This window comes from Eleutherodactylus coqui, chromosome 9, assembly GCF_035609145.1.
Source record: "Eleutherodactylus coqui strain aEleCoq1 chromosome 9, aEleCoq1.hap1, whole genome shotgun sequence".
Lineage (NCBI taxonomy): Eukaryota > Metazoa > Chordata > Amphibia > Anura > Eleutherodactylidae > Eleutherodactylus > Eleutherodactylus coqui.
Window position 1 is genome coordinate 104,680,139 of NC_089845.1, and position 19,175 is coordinate 104,699,313.

At 43.5% G+C, this 19,175-nt stretch overlaps 1 protein-coding gene across 2 annotated transcripts in view; it reads left to right on the plus strand.

Moving 5' to 3' along the window:
- CYP7B1 (cytochrome P450 family 7 subfamily B member 1) overlaps window positions 1-7,621 on the plus strand; it is a 231,250-nt gene extending 223,629 nt beyond the window's left edge. For both annotated transcript variants that reach the window (XM_066578278.1, XM_066578279.1), the window contains one exon: window positions 3,126-7,621. In XM_066578278.1, coding sequence (XP_066434375.1) covers window positions 3,126-3,422 — 297 coding nt within the window. In that variant the 3' untranslated portion in view covers window positions 3,423-7,621. The remainder of the gene's footprint in view (window positions 1-3,125) is intronic.
- The last annotated feature ends 11,554 nt before the right edge of the window (window positions 7,622-19,175 follow it).

Sequence of the window (19,175 nt, forward strand, 5' to 3'; positions counted from 1 at the left end):
AGTGGCGCTGTGAGGCTTTGTAATCTTGCTGCAGTGCAGCGGTCTCACATAGAAGGCGCTCAACAAGCTGCTCCTGGAACTGCATGAAGGCGAGCGTTCCAGGGACTTCTTGTAAATTACGGATTACAGGTAGCGGTCTGAATAACGCCGATCTCTCACGGCCGTATGCAGAATCCGCTTACGGAGGCCCGCAGCGGATTCCAGCTGTGAGCCCGGCTGTGACCCTGTGTACAGGCACATAATGTACTGCGCATAACTGCCTACTCACACAGACGGTCATGCGCAGTACACCATTTTTTGTTTATATTTCCTGCGCCGTCGCTTAGAGATGACCCGGGTACCCGCAGCCCGTACACAATGTGTTTGCATATGGGCTGTGAGTATATCCGCGGTCATAGAGCACAATGGGCTCTAGGTCGCGGATATCCGCAATGAAATATAACATGCCGTGTTCTGTTTTCTGCGAGTGGATTCCGTAATTCCGACCCGCTTATTGGGGGGAATTGTGTAATCCAATGCATGCGATTGATCCGTGGATTACCGCTGATCAAGCGCATGCAGAACCTGTAATTCCTCTCCGGTCATGTGTGACTGGCCTAATGTTATACCGCTAATTTATCACGTGACCGGGACCACTTAACGAGGCCTCCGGTCACTGCTCCAAGCACTCAGCGACCGTTGGTCGCTGGGAGCAAGGACATTTAAAATTTCCTGGGCTCCCCGACTCCTGCGAATGTGTCCGGCATTTTGCTGGCGGGCGCATGTGCAGCAGCCGGAAGGGTCCATGGAGGATAATCGCATCTGGATTCAAATGCGGAAGCCTCCGAGAAGATGTTTCATCTCCTCTCACCGATCGCATCGGTGAGGGGAGATGAAACTTCCACGTTTTTAAGAATTTTTACGTGATCGCCATTATGCATTGGATAACGGCAATTACGTGACCAATAACCGCATACCGCGGCCCCCCGTGACATCTCCAGGCTCTTGGCTACCTTTGGTAGCCAGCAGCAGGGAGATTTTAAATTTCTTGGGCAATCTTTCACTTTTGCGCATGCGTCCGCCATCATGCTGACGGACGCATGCGCAGAAGCTTGGGGTGAGGTCCACCGATCAACATCCCACCAGGGAACAAATCCGGGACCTTAGGTACGTAATTTCATCCCCCCTTACGGATACGATCTTTTTAAGCTTTTTTTTAACTTTTAACTTTTTTTTTTAACTTTTTAACTTTATATGATCACCGTTATCCGATGGATAACGAGGATCATATGACTGGAAACCGCATACAGCGGTCCCCAGTCATATCTCCCTGCACTCGGCTATCTGTGACAGCCGGGTGCAGGGAGATTTTGAATTTGCCGGGCTCGCCGGCCTTCTGCGCATGCGCCGATGTAGCCAGCGGATGGTCCCGACAGCGGCCGGAGGACACGGAGGAAGGGGGGTGAGTATTTTCACCTTCCCTCATGGATCCGATCCATGAGGGGAGGTGAAGCTTTTCTTTTTTTTACTTCTTTCTCCACTTTTCCGCGATCGCCGTTATCCATTGGATAACGGTGATCGCGGTACTGGGGACCGCTCACCGCAGTCCCCGCTGACATCTCCTGCCTCCCGGCTACCAACAGGAGCCGAAACCAAGGAGATTTTAAAATTCCCGGACCGCAAGGCCTTCTGCGCATGCGGCTGACGTAATGCCGCCTGGCGCGCATCACAGAACGCCGGCTTTGGGACCCGGAGGACCAGGAGAGCGGGGAGCAGTGCGGCGTACCTCGGTGAGTAATTTCAGCTGCCCTGATGGATTTGATCCATCAGGGCAGCTGAATGTTTAACTTTTTTCAAACTTTTATTTACTTTTTTGCGATCAGCGCTATTGGATAGCGCCGATCGCATTGCCGGGGGGGGGGGGGTACCTTGGATGGTATTTTTTGGTGAGAAAGGTGGCAACCTCATGCAGCCACCATTTTCCAATGAATGGCGTGCACATGCCATTTATTGTGCATGCGGCAACTCTGCCAATCACAGGCTCCAGACGGCACCTGCTGTTCATGGCAGTATTAGCCATTGTCATTTGGTTAGCATGTTCTTTCAACAAACCTCATGGTCAGGCCTTTATGCAGAGAATGGACTACCTATTTCACTATTAGATTTGGTTTAGGGCTAAATCAGGAACTGAGTCTCAGGGTCTATTTAGAGCAACCATGCCGACACTCATCCCTGTGTGTCCTAGCTCCCATGCTATTGCACGGGAGCTAGTAGTACTGGCTCGCGCATGCAGCGGCCAGCAGGGGGGCAGGGAAGCTGGAGGAGATTTTTCACCTCGCGCTCTCCTGCCCCTCTCCATTGACTTAACATAGCGGCCGTTCAGTACTGAACGGCTGCTATTTACACTGATCAATCAGTGATCAGCTCATTGTCCATCGTTTATGCAGTGAGGAGAGAAATCTCCTCCAGCGAGCTAGCGATACTAGCTCCCTTGCAGCAGCACGAGAGCTAGTATGTGTGGGGACGAGTGTCGGGCATCGTTTGACTGACATTCGGCCCATCTAAATGGGGTTTAAGGGAATAAGCATGGTTCTCATACCATATGTATGTAATATGCTAGGTTCTGATATAATTTATATGTATTAAGCTCTGTTCTGATATCGTATGTACATAGATACAATACCAGAACCAAGCTTACTATCTAGTAAAGTCAGTTGTGATACTGCATCTGTGTAGTAAAATGTGTTCATGCAAGCTTGATTTTGGTACCGTAACTATGTAGTAAGCTTGGTTCTGTTCTTGTATCTAGGTAATATCTGTGTATCATCTACATAGTATGCTAGGTTCTGGTATTGTATCTACTTAATAAACTTGATTCTGTTGCATTGTCCTCCCCAACGAAAACCCATGCACTATGGGCACATTTTCAGAATGCCTCCCTGTTGAAATGTGTTCATTTACTTAGTGGCAACCTAATATTTTATCATGTCCCCAATGGGGCCACTTTAAGTTCCCAATCCACCCCTGTTTACACCCACTATATTCTATTGTGCACAGTGCTGCTCTCTTCCAGGTAGATAGATAACACATTTTATTTTATATATTTACTTTGGAGATTTAATTATCCAATTGTTTTTTTTCCTTAGGAATATAAATTTGATCGTTTTGTAGAAGATGGAAAGGAGAAAACAACCTTCTACAAAAAGGGCAAGAAACTAAAGGCTTTCCTGATGCCATTTGGTTCTGGATCCTCCATATGTCCTGGCCGTTTCTTCGCAGTGAATGAAATAAAACAGTTTCTTGCTGTTCTTCTCACATATGTGGACATGGAACTAGTCAATCTCCAACCAATTGGCCAAGATAACAGCCGTTCAGGACTTGGCATACTGCTGCCTAATTCTGATGTTGACTTTCGTTTCAAGCTGCGGGAATTTGATGAGTGATTTTTATTTTTGTATTGAATGTTAAGAAATGCGAGTACTTTATACACCAGTTTAAGGAAATCCGTTAAATTCTATTTTCGCATATATTTAAACGTTTCTTTGCGGACTGAGTCAAATCTGGTAGAACTGCAGAACTATAGCTAAGGGTTCTTAACTGTACTCTATCAACGTAGTATATACCGTTCATAATGATGGATCTACCGTGTTAGAACACCCATCATTACTTAAGATGGCAAAGTAGGAATTTATAGCAGTAGAACTAGGTAAATTTGGCTCATGGTTAAATTGACAAAGCTAGACTTTTGAGAATAGAAAATTTTAAGTACAGCTTTCTCTGTATTAACATATGTATCAACATATTTAAAGCTCCACCCAAAATGAAGACTCAGTTTTATCTATAGAAACCACTAATTCAATTTTCCCGCAAGCTACAGGTGAGAAAAAAGAACAGCGTGGTAGCGACTCCTGATTAAACTTAAGGTGGCGCCCATACGCAGCGGATTGTATAAAGCAGATCTTCAGCTGTGGATTTTGCCAAAACCCAAAATTGATCCACTCAAAATCCACATGTATTACTTGGAGATTTGCCATAAATTTTGGTGTGTATTTGCCTCTTATTTCACCACCTCATTGGGAACATACCCTAAAACTCTCACTAGTGTAAGTGCAGATGCGCAAAAGGTTTGCGGCTATGCTGCATTTAGACTGAATGATTATCATTTAAAAAATTGTGCAAACGAGCAAAACTGAAGGATAGGCGTTCAATTTAAATGCAGCCAACAACTGAACAACGAATAAGAATCGGGCGCTTCTCGCTCGCCATTCAGTTTCAGCCAATACAAAAATCAGCACCGGTTCGTTCACCTGTCGGGTAGTTTAAACACTGATAGGAATGTGGAACACTGAATGATTAGTCATTGACAACTGTGCAATTCTTAATGAGAATCACGCAGTCTACATGTGATTGTTCTCAGTAAGAGAAACCACGTAATCTTGTAGATATGATACCTTTTAATGGCTACCAAAATACATGATGCTATAGCGAGCTTTCAGACCTCTCAGAATCATTCCCTCAGGCATAAAGAAACAGATTTGGATGGACATATATAAATACAAATGTACATACATGAAAAGGCACAGAAATCAAACACGAATTTGTGCTTAAAACAATACCAGACAAGATAAGTAGAGAAGTAAATACTTAATCAGTCCACTGGTAAGGAATGTGACAGTTTTATGACCTCTACATTGGTGCTAGGATGTAACAGACCTGAGTTCTATATCTCCTTCAGACCTGCACATAAGAAAGATGAAACAATTCCTCTGCAGCGTCACCTATTGGATAGCAGCATCCCTTCAAATCAATGTACGACTTTTACCACGTCTTTAAAACAATGATTGGGAAAAGCACCCACCCCTTCTGGGTGCCATACCATGAGCCACCCACCCCCCAGGCGTCCCAGCAACCTGCCTCTCCCTCCCAAGGACACCCCTCTTGACCTCCTTCAGACCTTTCATATTCTTCACTGATGCAAGATCCTGCTCCCATTCGTGAGGGTATCAAAAATGGTCATAAATTTATACTCCCAAATTGGATTCCAATGCATCAGATCACATGGCCATATTCCTAAGACGTAAAAGCGCCTGGCGGGCCAATAGCGGCAGGCGTTTTTACGTCGGGCCCAAAAGATAGTCATGGAACTATCTTTTGGGCTGGAATACGTCTGCCGCTGCATGGGCTCCTATGGGAGCCCATGACAGCGGCCGGAGGTGGGAGAGAGTTTAGCAGCGGGGCTGCTAAACTCCCTCCCTCTTCTCTCCTTCCCCCGTACAGGCTCACTTCTGCTCTCCTCCCTGCTGTTTTTTTGCAATTGCAGAGGGTGGGACGGGTGGGGAGCTAAGCCTCGTCCCCTCCTGCCTCCTCCCATTGCTGGCTGTGGACAAGGGGAGGGACGTGGGAAGAGCTAAGCTCCCGCCCTCTTTCCGCCCCTTGTCCATAGCCATCAATCAGTCAGTTCCTGCTGCAGTGACACGTCCGTCAGGCAGTGACACGTCAACTGATATAAGGAGAAAGATAAATGCACAACAGTGTAGGGAGAGCGCATCTACATAGATGGACATAGTAAGGACCATAAATAATGAAGAGTTATACTCACTTGTAGGAGGGGTAAATAGATTGCATGAACATTTACCTCCTTCCTGGTTGCCCTTGGTTACTTTACAGGACCTGTTTTTCTTCTCAAACCATCCTATAGGGGTAGCCCAGATCAGAATGATAGCAGATGCTGGTGCCACTGCCATAATAATAGGATCACAGGAAAAACCTCTGTTTCCAGCTGAAAATTAGGTTTGTTCCCAATGTCGTTGGAGAATAAGAACATTCACTTTGAGCAATTATACCCAGCGAAGGGTGAGATACGAAAATTAGAGACAACATTTTTGAAAATGGAATTTTCTATTTTGGGTGGAGTAACACTTTAACAAAATACCATTGAAATCTTTTTTCAAGGTGGCAGGACACAGTCACATATCAGACAGGAAGTTGCAACCTTCACTGTGCAGGCGACCAATAGAAGTGCTCCGAGCTCCGTATTGGCCAATTCTTGCCTTGATATATTGAGTTGCGTGTGAGCTGCTTTAAATATCCTATTTTCTTCACATTTCTCCCACATCTGCTCTCTGACTCGTATAGAACATTTTTAGGGTACTCAACAGATTTGTTGAAATCTTGCCTCAGGTTTACTTCCTTTGCAGCTGCTAGCCTCCAGACACATACAGCATGTCTTCCAGGTTGTGTGTTTAGTGTCTTATATACATTGTGCTTCCGGACTCCATAGGAAGAGGAAGACTCAGGCTTTTTACACAAGGAGCATTGTTTCCATGAAATATGTACAATGGGTAACTCTTATCGAAACTAGTGCAAGGGCAATGTGAAGAAGCTGCCTATAAAGAACGATCAGATTGCAGCTCTTATTTTTCTGAGGCCTTTTAAATATTAAAGCGAGAAACTGGTTGCTCGCAGCAACACCTCCTGATTTTTCCCTTGCACCAGTATTGATAAATCTCTACACTTTGCTTCCAAGCTATGGAAAGCAAAGGTTTTTTTCTATATTAAACTACACTTTAAAATGACTGAATTACAGAAAATTTAGAGAATGCAAAAAATTCTTCTTACTTTGGGGTAAATGTTTAAATCAGTCCATGCAAAAAACATGACAGGTTGATTTCAGCAGCACATCTCCCTGTGTCCACCGGGGATGTGTTTCCTAGAGTTACTAAAAGAGCATTTGGGATGGGATGGGGTGGGGGGTTTACTATTAGATTACTATTCAAAACTGGAAAAAAAGCCAAGTGAATGGGGACGAACAGTTGTACGAATGATTGTTCATCCCCGTGTAGGCCTGTTAAACAAGTATTATTATCTGCTCATTTAAAAGAGCCCCAAGGGTGAGTTGTCATATTCTCTCAAGTAAGGCTGCCTTCACATTGGTGTGAAAATTGCACAAGATTTGTACGTTGCAAGATGCACAAATATGAGCCCCGTTCTTTTGAATGGTTTCTTACACATTAGCGGTATTTTCCTGCATGGCACCGCCATGCGGGAAACATATCGCAGCATGTTCTATCTAGCTGCGAGATGTCGCATCGCAGCCCCATTGAAAGCAATGGAAGTACCCCAAGATCCTGTTCCATGGCTGTCACAGCCACGGCGGGCATTCCCTTCATCTACGCAGTGATGCGAATGTTACTGCAGAGAAAATATAAAACTCTGCGCTCTTGTAGGGTCGAATGTTCGTACCGTTCAGAAAAACTACTGAACGTATGGTTTCATTTCCTTGCATCCATGGGGCTTTCACATGGTGGGGAGTGCGATATGGGGGCAATATTCATGGCTTGCCAGTGTGAAGGCTGCCTTAGCTATAAATTCTGTTCAGCATTCACACGGACTGTCGCAGAAGATTTTGGTTTTTTTCTGTTCTGCTTTTTTATTTTTTTTGGGTGGGGGGATTTCGTGAATTAGAATCAATCAACTAAACTCTTATTTATATTGCACCATTGTTTTGAGTAAAGAATGATCTGGAGTTTAAATCTTTGAATCTGGCTGATTGCTCCATAACACTAAAGGTTACCTCCTTAAAGGTGTGTTCTATTTTATGTAAATAAAGCTTAATCATTGAATAATGAAAAGTTATGTATTATTCTGATCTGCTGTTTAATTCATTACCGTTATCTATATTTCTATTTTCTGCCAGTGTATGAAAACATTCATGGTTTACATTCTGGGTCTTAACCCTATCCTGACCACGTCCAACTCAGCAGAGGCATGGCTTTTTAAAAGTTCACTCTATTTTCATCATGCATAACTTGAACATGAGCTACAACTTCCAAGATTTTTCACTTCTTGACCAGCAAACCAGGCTGCAAAAGGGTCAGACTTATTCAAATTTACATAAAAACAGCTTCTTTATGCTATTTTTTAGGCGTTCTTGCTCGAAAATGGTGGTCTGATTATTATCTAATATGATACAATAAACCCTAAAGAGGGGCCTTAAAATATAACTTTTATTGTTATATACTAAAAAAGATCAGTATAAGCTGACTGAGTAGAGAGTGCTGGCAACATGTGGAATCTCTGTGGGTAGAAATACAGGGAAGGAAAAATAACAAAATCCTGAAAACTTATTAATAAGGCAAATAGAAGAGGTGTCAAACCGCAATGAAGTAATTATTGTGGGAGACTTTTAATTATTCCGATATAATATGGGACAACGAAACCTGCAAATCTCAAAAGGGTGATAAGTTCTTAAGAACAATTAAAGATAACTACCTTACCCAACTTGGGCGGGAGCCAACTAGAGGGAGGGCCATTCTGGACAAATTAACTAAAAAGACGGGCAAAATCATGAGGGTACAGGTTGGGGGACACTTGGGGAACAGTGACCACAATATAGTTAATTTCCAGCTGTCATTCAATAGGAAGCCTTATCAAAGAGCGACAAAAAACACTAAACCTCAGTAAAGCAAAATTTGATCAGCTCAGAACTACTATCGGCAACCTTAACTGGGACAACATCCTCAAAATCAATAGTGCAGGCGACAAATGGGGGAGGTTTAAAAACATCCTAATTATCTCATGTGAGCAGTTCATACCCTTTAAAAGTAAAAGAACCACAAGTAAAAGAAAAACAATGTGGTTCAACAAGACTGTAAGGGGGGGCTATAAGCGGAAAAAAGAAAGTGTTTAAATTATTAAAACAAGAAGGCAGTGAAGAAGCACTAAAAACATACAGGGAAAATAACAAATTATGTAAGGAAAAGATAAAAACTGGAAAGGAGAAGGCAGAGAGGCTGAATGCCAAAGAGAGCAAAAATAACCCTAAAACTATTTTTCAATTACATAAATGGTAAAAAAAATTTGCACTGAAAGAACTGGTCCTTTAACAATTAACACAGGAGTATTTATAGAAGATAATGGGGGGAAGGCAAATCTATTCAATAGCTTTTGCTCAAGTGTATTCACGAATGAAAAAGAAATGTCACGCGTGATACAGGGGGATAAAGCGATCCCCCCACAAAATATCACCTGCCTAACTCAGGAGAAAGATTAAAATCGACATATCACCGGGCCCAGATGGAATACACCCAAGGGTTTGAAGGGAACTGAGTGATGTGATAGACAGAAAACCATTTCCTATATTTAGGGACACTATCTAGACTGGGGTTGTACCACTGGATTGGCATATTGCCAATGTGGTTCTAATATACAAAAAGAGGTCAAGAAGGGAGCCTAGTAACTACAGGCCGGTAAGTCTCACTTCAATAATTGGAAAAATATTCGAGGGGTTTCTGAGAGATGCCATCCTAGAATACCTTAAGGAAAATAATAGTATAACTTCTATTCAGCATGGGTTCACAAGGGGTCGATCATGTCAAACCAATTAGATCAGCTTCTACAATAAAGAAAGTTCTAGGCTGAACCTGGGAGAGTCTATTGATCTTGAATATCTGGATTTTTCTAAAGCATTTGACATTATGCCGCATAATAGGCTGATATATAAAATGAGACAGTTCGGACTGGGCAATACGTGTGTAGTTGGGTAAAAAACTGTCTCGGAGATAGAAAGCAAAGGTGGTAATGAATGGTTCATACTCAAATTGGGCCCCAGTCACTAGTGGGGTGCAACAGGGTTCAGTATTAGGCCCCAATCTGTTCAATATATTTATTAATGACCTGACAGAGGTACTGCACAGTAAAATATCAATATTTGCAGACTATACAAAATTATACAAGGTAATTAATACAAATGTATGGCTGCAAATAGGACCTAGATAAGTTGGGGTTTTGGTAGACAAATGGCAAATGAAGTTCAATATTGATAAATGTTAGGTTATGCACATGAGCAGCAGAAACGAATGTTACCAATATACACTAAATGGGGTACTGCTAGGGAAAAGTGATATGGATAAAGACTTAAAGGTACTAGTTGACTGTAGAGTTAACTGGAGTAATCAATGCCAGTCAGCTGCTGCAAAAGCAAATAAAGTCTTGGGGTGCATTAAAAGAGGTATAGGGGCGAGGGGCAAGAACCTTATTCTTCTACTATATAAGGCACTTGTCAGGCCTCACACAATGCTGTGAACAGTTCTGGTCACCGGTGCTCAGGAAAGATGTTACAGTGCTTGAGGGGTTCAAAGAAGGGCAACTAAACTAATACAGGGAATGACAGGACTGGAATACCCAGAGAGGCTATCAAAATTGGAATTATTCACCCTGGAAAAAGACTGTTAAGGGGTAACCAAATAACTATGTATAAATACATGAGGGGACAATACAAGGATCTCTCCCACGATCTGTTTATACCCAGGAATGCTACGGTAACAAGAGGGCATCCTCTATGTCTAGAAGAATGCAGGTTTCATCACCAACATAGAAAAGGGTTCTTTACTGTAAGAGCAGTGTGACTATGGAACTCTCTGCCTTAGGACGTGGTGATGGCAAAATCAATAGAGGAGTTTAAGAGGGGACTACATGCCTTTCTAGAGCGCTATGATATTACAGAATATAGACATTAGATAACCAGCAAGATTGTTAATCCCGGTCTAGGAGTGAAGTAGGGACTTTCAAAACGTTGATCCATGGATTACTCTGACTGCTATTATGGAGTCGGGAAGGAATTTTCCCCCCTAAATGGGCTAATTGGCTTCTTCCTCATTGGGGGTCTTTGCCTTCCTCTCGATCAACAAGGTGGGTGGAAACAGGCTGAACTAGATGGACATTTGTCTCCCTTCAGTCTAACATACTATGTTTCTTTGTTACTAAGTATTCTTGATCCACAACTAACCGTACAGCTTTCACCACTGGGCTTGACTAATTATATGCAGCCTTGTACTTTATAGGGAGGGCAGTTTTGGCTCCTTATACTTGTCCTTATTGATCTGTGGACACATGCAGGCAAATGTTTGTCGCACCCCATCCATAATGTCAACAGTGCTTGATCTGGAATTTTAAAATATATATATAGTGTTATCTCTTTTTAGTATATAATAATAAAAGTTAGATTTTAAGGACCCACTTTAAAGTTTATTGCCTTTGGCATATGGTATCCTGCATGTTAAAGCTTAGCCCAGGTGGGTCTGGAGCCTGCGATTTTTGAGTTGTGAGTGTTGTCTAAGACACAATTATAGATGAACACAATCTGAACTAATATCACACAAATAGTTTTACATTTCATGGGTTTTATTGAGCACAATGAGAAAACATCCACAGTGCACAGAGAAAAAGGTTAATGACTAGAGATGAGCGAGCACCAAAATGCTCGGGTGCTCATTACTCGGGACGAAATTATCTCGATGCTCGAGGGTTCGTTTCGAGTAACGAACCCCATTGAAGTCAATGGGTGACTCGAGCATTTTTGTATATCGCCGATGCTCGCTAAGGTTTTCATTTGTAAAAATCGGGGCAATTCAAGAAAGTGATGGGAACGACACAGCAACAGATAGGGCAGGCGAGGGGCTACATGTTGGGCTGCATCTGAAGTTCCCAGGTCCCACTATTAAGCCACAATAGCGGCAAGAGTGCCCCCCCCCCCCGCACTGTCAGCATAAAGATCGTTCTCCTCTGCCACAGCAGTAACAGCTGTGGCAGAGAAGAACGATGTAATACAATTCAGGGCAGCACTACTCCACTCAACCCACAGGGTGGGACCAACCTTGTGCACGCCACAAAAGGGATCCGGATCCTGAGACCCCAAAGTAGTGCAAGCAAAAGAGAAGAATCTGTGGCAGCAAGCAGCGATGCAGTAAAAACTTCTTCCTTTATTTCTCCATACACATACGACGTTTCGATCAACACAGTGATCTTTGTCAAAGACAAGACAAAGATCACTGTGTTGATCGAAACGTCGTATGTGTATGGAGAAATAAAGGAAGAAGTTTTTACTGCATCGCTGCTTGCTGCCACAGATTCTTCTCTTTTGCTTGCAGAGAAGAACGATGTTAGCCCATTGAATTCAATGGAGCCGGCAATACAGCAGGTTCCACTGAAAGCAATGGGCTGCCGGCGATCGCAGGATGAATTGTCGGGAAGCGCTTAAATATAGAAGCCCTTCCCTGCAATTCATCCAGAAATGTGTAAAAATAAAAAAAATATACCGTATATACCGGCGTATAAGGCGACAGGGCGTATAAGACGACCCCCCAACTGTCACCTTATACGCCGGGAATACAGCGGAGCAAAAAATAAAAATCATTACTCACTTCCCCCAGCGTTCTGCGGCGCTGCTGCAGGATGTCGCTCCCTCCTGGTCCCTGGCAGAGCATTGCTTTCTGGACGCAGGGCTTGAAATCGCTGCCTCCAGAAAACACACGTGCCTTCAGCCAATCACAGGCAATGATAATGATGTCATTGAATGGCTGTGATTGGCTGACGGCGTGTGTTAGCTAATCACAGTAGCTTTCTGGAGGCGGGGATTTCAAGCCCTGCGTCCAGAAAGCAATGCTCTGCCAGGGACCAGGAGGGAGCGACAGCCTGCAGCAGCGTTGCAGAACGCCGGGGGAGGTGAGTAATGATTTTTTTTTTTTGACACTTTCTTTTTTTTGTATTACCGGCGTATAAGACGACCCCCGACTTCAGAGCAGATTTTTCGGGGTTCAAAAGTCGTCTTATACGCCAGTATATACTTACCTTGTCCCGGCAGACGGAGTTCAGAGCGGCCGGCCTACAGTGGGTGTGAAGGGGGTGTGAGTCAGACCTGCCCCCTGATTGGCTCCGCGCTGAGTCTGACTCACACCCCCTTCACACCCACTGCCGGCCGCCGCGGCTGAACTCCGTCTGCCGGGACAAGGTAAGTATATATATATATATATATATATTTTTTTTTTTTTTTTATTTTAACACATTTCTGGATGAATTGCAGGGAAGGGCTTATATATTTAAGCCCTTCCCGACAATTCATCCCGCGCACGCCGGCAGCCAATTGCTTTCAGTGGAACCTGCTGTATTGCCGGCTCCATTGAATTCAATGGGCAAACATCGTTCTTCTCTGCCACAGCTGTTCCAGCTGTGGCAGAGAAGAATGATTTGTCTTCTATGTGTTCTCAATGGGGTCGGCGCTGCTGCCGCCGGCCCCATTGAGCGCATATAGAGAAGAGAACAGGAATCGCAGATCGCAGATAGGTGCGATCTGCAATTTCTATGGCCTAAGAAGGACCGTTGGGGTTCTTGAAGCCTAAAATCACTCCTAAAGCTCTCCCTATAGCAGCTCCGGCATCAACAGCACTTTCCCTGAACTATGTCAGAATGCATCTGTGGCGAGCCACGGGCGGGCAGATTTTAATACTCGGGTGACACCTGATCTCGCCAGCCACTCACTGCAGGGGGGTGGTATAGGGCTTGAATGTCGCAGGGGGAAGTTGTAATGCCTTCCCTGTCTTTCTATTGGCCAGAAAAGCGCGCTAACGTCTCAGAGATGAAAGTGAAAGTAACTCAAACATCGCATGGTACTCGTTTCGAATAACGAGCATCTCGAACACGCTAATACTCGAATGAGTATCAAGCTCGGACGAGTACGCTCGCTCATCTCTATTAATGACTTCTCCAAGGGCTAATTGGCAAAAGGTGTTTCAATTAGAGTAGTGAGACTGGAAGTGTGAGTTTCACAATAGCCCTTAAAATGTTTTGATCTACCTTGTAATTCATTGTACTCTCCATGATTCAAAGGCATCTAGTCCTTGATGCAGCAAAACAGCTCTAAACCTGGATGTCCCCTCCTCCATGCCTCACAGCTGAGATGAGGTTTTAATGTTTGTATTCAGTGTTCTTATTCCTCCAAACACACTGTTGTGCAATTGTGCTAAAAATTGTGCTTTTGTCTCATCTGCTTATAGAACATTTTGCCAGAATATTGTGGAACATCCAGGTGGCCCAGGACAAACTTGATATAGGCCACACTGTTGTTTTATTCTTGACAGGAGCAGCTTCCTTCATGGTGCCCTTCTATAAATATTATTTTTGTTTAGTGTTTTTATGTTAGCTAACACAAGAACATAGATTTTTACAGTTTGTAGAGTCTTCTGTATGTTTTTAGATGTTGCTCTTGGGCTCTTTCTCATCTCTGTTGGAGTGATCTTAACAGAATGTCCACTCCAAAGGGGAGTAGCAATAGTCCTGACTGTATCTGTATATACCTTTTCTAACTGTGGAGTGATGTATACCACTGTCTTTATCAGTGCTTTTGTAGTGTTTTCCGGCTTGGTACATCTCTATAATAGATCTATATAGGTCTTTTGAAAGTTTTTTGCATCAAAGAATGGTTCACACTAAACAATCATTCTTCAGAAGAACATGTTTGTCAGTAACCAAGCTTTGTGTACTTTTAATTAATGTGCAAAGCATCTGTGAAACTTAAGGCCCATTTACACTGGACAAATGTCGGGCAGGGCAGTGAAGGAGATTTCTCTTCTAGCTCTCCCCGCCGCTCTCTATTCACTTAATACAGCGGCCATTCAGTACCGAAAGGCCGCTATTTACACTGATTTATGAGCTATGAGCTCATCGTCCCTCATTTATTCTACAAACAGGAAGAGGAGGATCCGGCCAGCTAGAGGTGACATGACCCGGGGGACAGGAGGAGCCAGGAGAAGATGCAGTAAGGAGACTGCCTGGGGAGGAATAGGTAAGTATTGATTTTTTTTTTCTAATGACAGAACCCCTTTAATGAAACCTTACTAGCTGACACCAAAAAATAACTTGAGAATAGAAAAATCTATATTAGAACTTTTTCAAATGATACCCAAGAGATTATAAAATCCTTACAATAATAATGAGTCTAGGAAATCTGCAGCATAGGCGTACCATCAAGGGTCACTGCGGTCGCAATGTCGACCTGGCCCATGCGCTTAAGGTGGCCCAGAGGCCGCCCTCTACCATATACACATGACATTCAGATCGCACTGTTGGCAGCCACATGGTTAGTGCAGTCTGGCCGATAGCACGAGCTGGAGAGAGGAGGAGAAAGGACTCTAAGGAAGGATAGAGAGAGAGGAGGAGAAAGGACTCTGAGGAAGGATGGAGGGAGGAGGAGAGGGGATGCAGACACAGACGCATGGTATGACAAGCCACGGCATGGAGTGGAGCAGGGATGATTATGTCATCTCCCTGCTGCTCCCCTCCTGCTGAAACTGTGTACAGCTGCTCTCCTCACACAAAGAAGTGGCCCGGGCCCCGGGGTATGTATCTATCTATCTGCTTGTCTGTATGTCTATCTATCTGTCTATCATCTATCTCTCTCATCTCTCTCTCTCTCTCTCTCATGTCTACCTATCTCTCTCTCCCTCTCATCTCTCTCTCTCTCATATCTATCTATCTCTCTCTCTCATATCTAGCTATCTCATGTCTATCTCTCTAATATCTATCTCTCCCTCTCATCTCTCTCTCTCTCAAATCTATGAGAATACCCCACCTCCAGCAAGCTAATGCTCTAATTAGTTGATCAAGCGCTGCTTCAGCCAGTGAGAGCTGCGCTCCATTAACTAATTACAGCCATTCATTTAATGACATCATTGAATGGCTGTGATTGGTTAATCAAGCTCTAGCTTTCATTGTCTGATGTGGCGCTCGATTAACCAATCGGAGTGTTAGCTTGCTGGAGGTAGGGTATTCAAGCCCTGCTACCAGGAAGAACTGGTCTGTCGGCGTGAAGGGCGACACGGCAGCCTGCAGCAGTGATGGAGACCAGCGCAACGGACCCGAACACCAGCTGCTAGGTAATTATACGACACCCCCCCCCTGAAAATAAGACACTGTGCCTTTTGAGGCAAAAATTAACATAAGACATTGTCTTATTTTTAGGGAAACACTGTATCTCTCGCATATGTATGTATGGCTGGTATAAGTTATACATCTCCCCGTGTATACTTTATAGTTGCACACTTTACACACAATTAAAAATGCATAAAAAACACATGCAGTTTTTAATAGTGGATGCAGTTTCTTAAAAATATTTGTGATCTTTCAATACCACATGTAGTTTTTTTAAATCTGTTTTACTTTATTGTGGTTCAAAAGTATAACAAAAAACGTGCACACACTAAGGCCCAATGTCCACGTGCGGATTCTATCTATAAAATCCGCGTGTGGCCTCAGCACGGGAGATCCATGTGTCTTGCTGGCCATAGGGATGTATTAGCATCCGTGGGGCAGCTAAAAGCATGCAGATGTGATTCCTTCCCAGCTTGCAGGTCACACACACGGGAAGAAATCGCAGCATGCTCCATTTTCCTGTGGATTTCCCACACGGACGGCTTCCGTTGAAGTCAATGGAAGTCGTGTCTGTATCCGTAGCACAGCCACAGCTGTTTTTGTGCTGTGCCGCGGATACGCAGGAGAGCAGGAAATTTAAAAAAAAAGAAAAGAGTGTGCCGGCGTACAAGCCCGTCCACCAGGCAGAAGAAAAGAAGATCCATTCGCAATGGAGGGGAGACCTGAAAATGTCTTATCCCTCCCCATGGCCGCAGGCATGCACGGATCTACTGCGGGATTCAGCAGTGGAATCTGTGTGTGCAAGTGGACATTGGGCCTAAGGCCACTCACATGTGCTTTCAGAAAACGCAGGTCGAAATCATGACATTTTTACCGCAATTTTGAACTGTGCTTTGAATGTATGTTACAGTATTTGACAGCGCTTTTTAATGCACCCCATCATTGTGAGGGGTAGGGAAATGCATTAAAAAACGCGAAAATAGAACAGGCAGCTCTCGAAGACCGCATCGTTAGAAACACCGCGTTTGAACTCAGGTTTGAGTAACCCTATTAAAATCAATAAGAGTGTTGTACCGCTGTTAACACAGCACTGGGGACACCACGATAATGATGGTAAAAAGTGATGTGTATGAGAGCGGCCCATGGGGTTGCAAACTAATTTTCATGTAGTGCAGGTAATGAGTCATGCTTGGAAAGATTATGCCAAGGGGCTAGATCTTGTATAGAAAATTGTTTTGCAGCTGTATACAGCACGATTTAGGTATGGGTACGAGGAGGGGCCCAGAGTTGAACTTTTGCACCCGGGCCCCTGAGCCTTTAGGTATGCCCCTGCTCTGCAGGTCTTATCACCAAGCTTGATCGGATGAACAAGTTTCTTCAGTCCATTCAGCTTACCAAAATCTCTCCGGATGCTCAAGACAAATTGTGAGCTCCCTTCAGCCTCCGGGAGATCTTAGATGGTCTCTCCTCTATTCCATCAGGGAAGAGTCCAAGCCTCAAAGGCTTCATTTTAAGCCATTACAAAATATATAAGAATGTCCTAGTTCCATGCTTTTTAGAAGTATGTAATTTTCTGCTTGGCGGAGACCTTCTGCCATCACAGTCTTTAGAAGCATATATCACAGTCATCCTAAAGGAGGGGAAAGCTAGTGAACTATGCGAGAACTACAGGCCTATTTCCATTTTAAATACTTGATTTAAAGGATCTGAATAGCTGAGGTTTATACCCAAAAGAGAGGGCAAATATAACACTAACATAGTTATCCATTATATATAAGGCCGGCTCACAAGGGCAGACCAGATTCTGTCTGTGAGCCCGGCCAGCAACCCTGTATACCTGAATTTTCTACATTGCGTATTACTATGGCGGCTTACTATTGGTCATGCACAGTACCTTTTTTTTCTCAATGTTTGTATTTCCCGCACCATTGCTAAGCAATGACACGGGTGCCCGCAGCCCATACACAAGTTAATTGTATATGGGCTGCAGGTTGAACGGCCTCCATTGACTTCAATGGAGGCAGTCCATGCACAATCAGCGGCAAAATAGAGCATGCTGCAGTTTTTTTGCCGCTCGTGGAATACGCAATTTGTATCCACGAGTGGGAATGAAAAAGCGAAAGTGCATGCTTTTCAATGTCTGCGTTTTGTCGCGGATCTTTCGCCCAGAACTGATTTTACTCTGGGTTCCTACCCCAGATTTTAGATCGATGGGACATGAGTTTGCTACTTTGATGTTGATAGCTGTCAAACTATTAATTCCGAAGCACTGACATTCTAAAACGTCCCTACCAGCCAATACTGGAGTAAAAAAATAGACTAACTTTACAGCTATGAAGAACTGTTAGCATGGGGAAATAACACCAGTAGCGGATTCCATCGCTTACATTGACAAACTGGAGCAAGTTCAGAGAAGAGTTACCAAGATGTTGAGTGGTCTGCAAATCATGTCCTATGAGGAACAGTTAAAGGATCTGGGAATGTTTAACTTGCCAAAAAGAAGGCTGAGAGGAGATTTAATAGCTGTCTACAAATATCTGAAGGGCTGTCACAGTGCGGAGGGATCAGATCTATTATCATTTGTACAAGGAAAGACTAGAAGCAATGGGATGAAGCTGAAAGGGAGCAGACACAGATTAGATATTAGAAAAACCTTTCTGACAGTGAGGGTGAACAATGAGTGGAACAGGTTACCACGGGAGGTGGTGAGTTCTCCTTCAATGGGAGTGTTTAAACAGAGGCTGGACAAATATCTGTCTGGGATGATTTACTGAATCCTGCACTGAGCAGGGGGTTGGACCCGATGACCCTGGAGGTCCCTTCCAACTCTACCATTCTATGATTCTTTGCTTCATTTCTGTCTGGAGCAAATGGACAACATTCAATTGCTTACTGTACTAATGAACCCACCCACACAGTCAGTTAATCTTAGAACTTGTTGAGTCTTCCTTCCGCCTACCATTATAGCAGCTTTTCTGCCACTTCTTTTACAGGCAAATAAGCAGAATAAGCTGAAAGGTTTTTGATCTCTACTTTTCTGTTTGTTGCCCTTTAGACATCTGGTTAACATAATGTTTGTAATATTTTGAAGAGTGTATATTTGATGCCTAACATTTAATGCTCACTTTTTAGGTCATGTATTAGATATAGTTGTTCTTTTTGGTACACCCCACGTGGCACACTTCCACCTCTCTCTGCTATTGAATATAAAATATTACAAATAAAAAAAAGTTTTGGGGAAAAAATCAATAATTAAATGTAAAATGCAGTAGAAACATTGATAATTATGTAATGTGTAGTTGTCAAATCCAGATATAAGAAAATGATGAACATAATGAATTTTTAAATATTTAAATTATGCATAATTGGTGCAGTATGACAAAATCTGTTTATATAAAACTGATTCTGGACTACTTCTTGAACTGACACTGAATTTACAGCTAGTGCTTCTTAAAGGAGTGTTTTGTGTCAATCAGTAGCCAATGGCCCATATT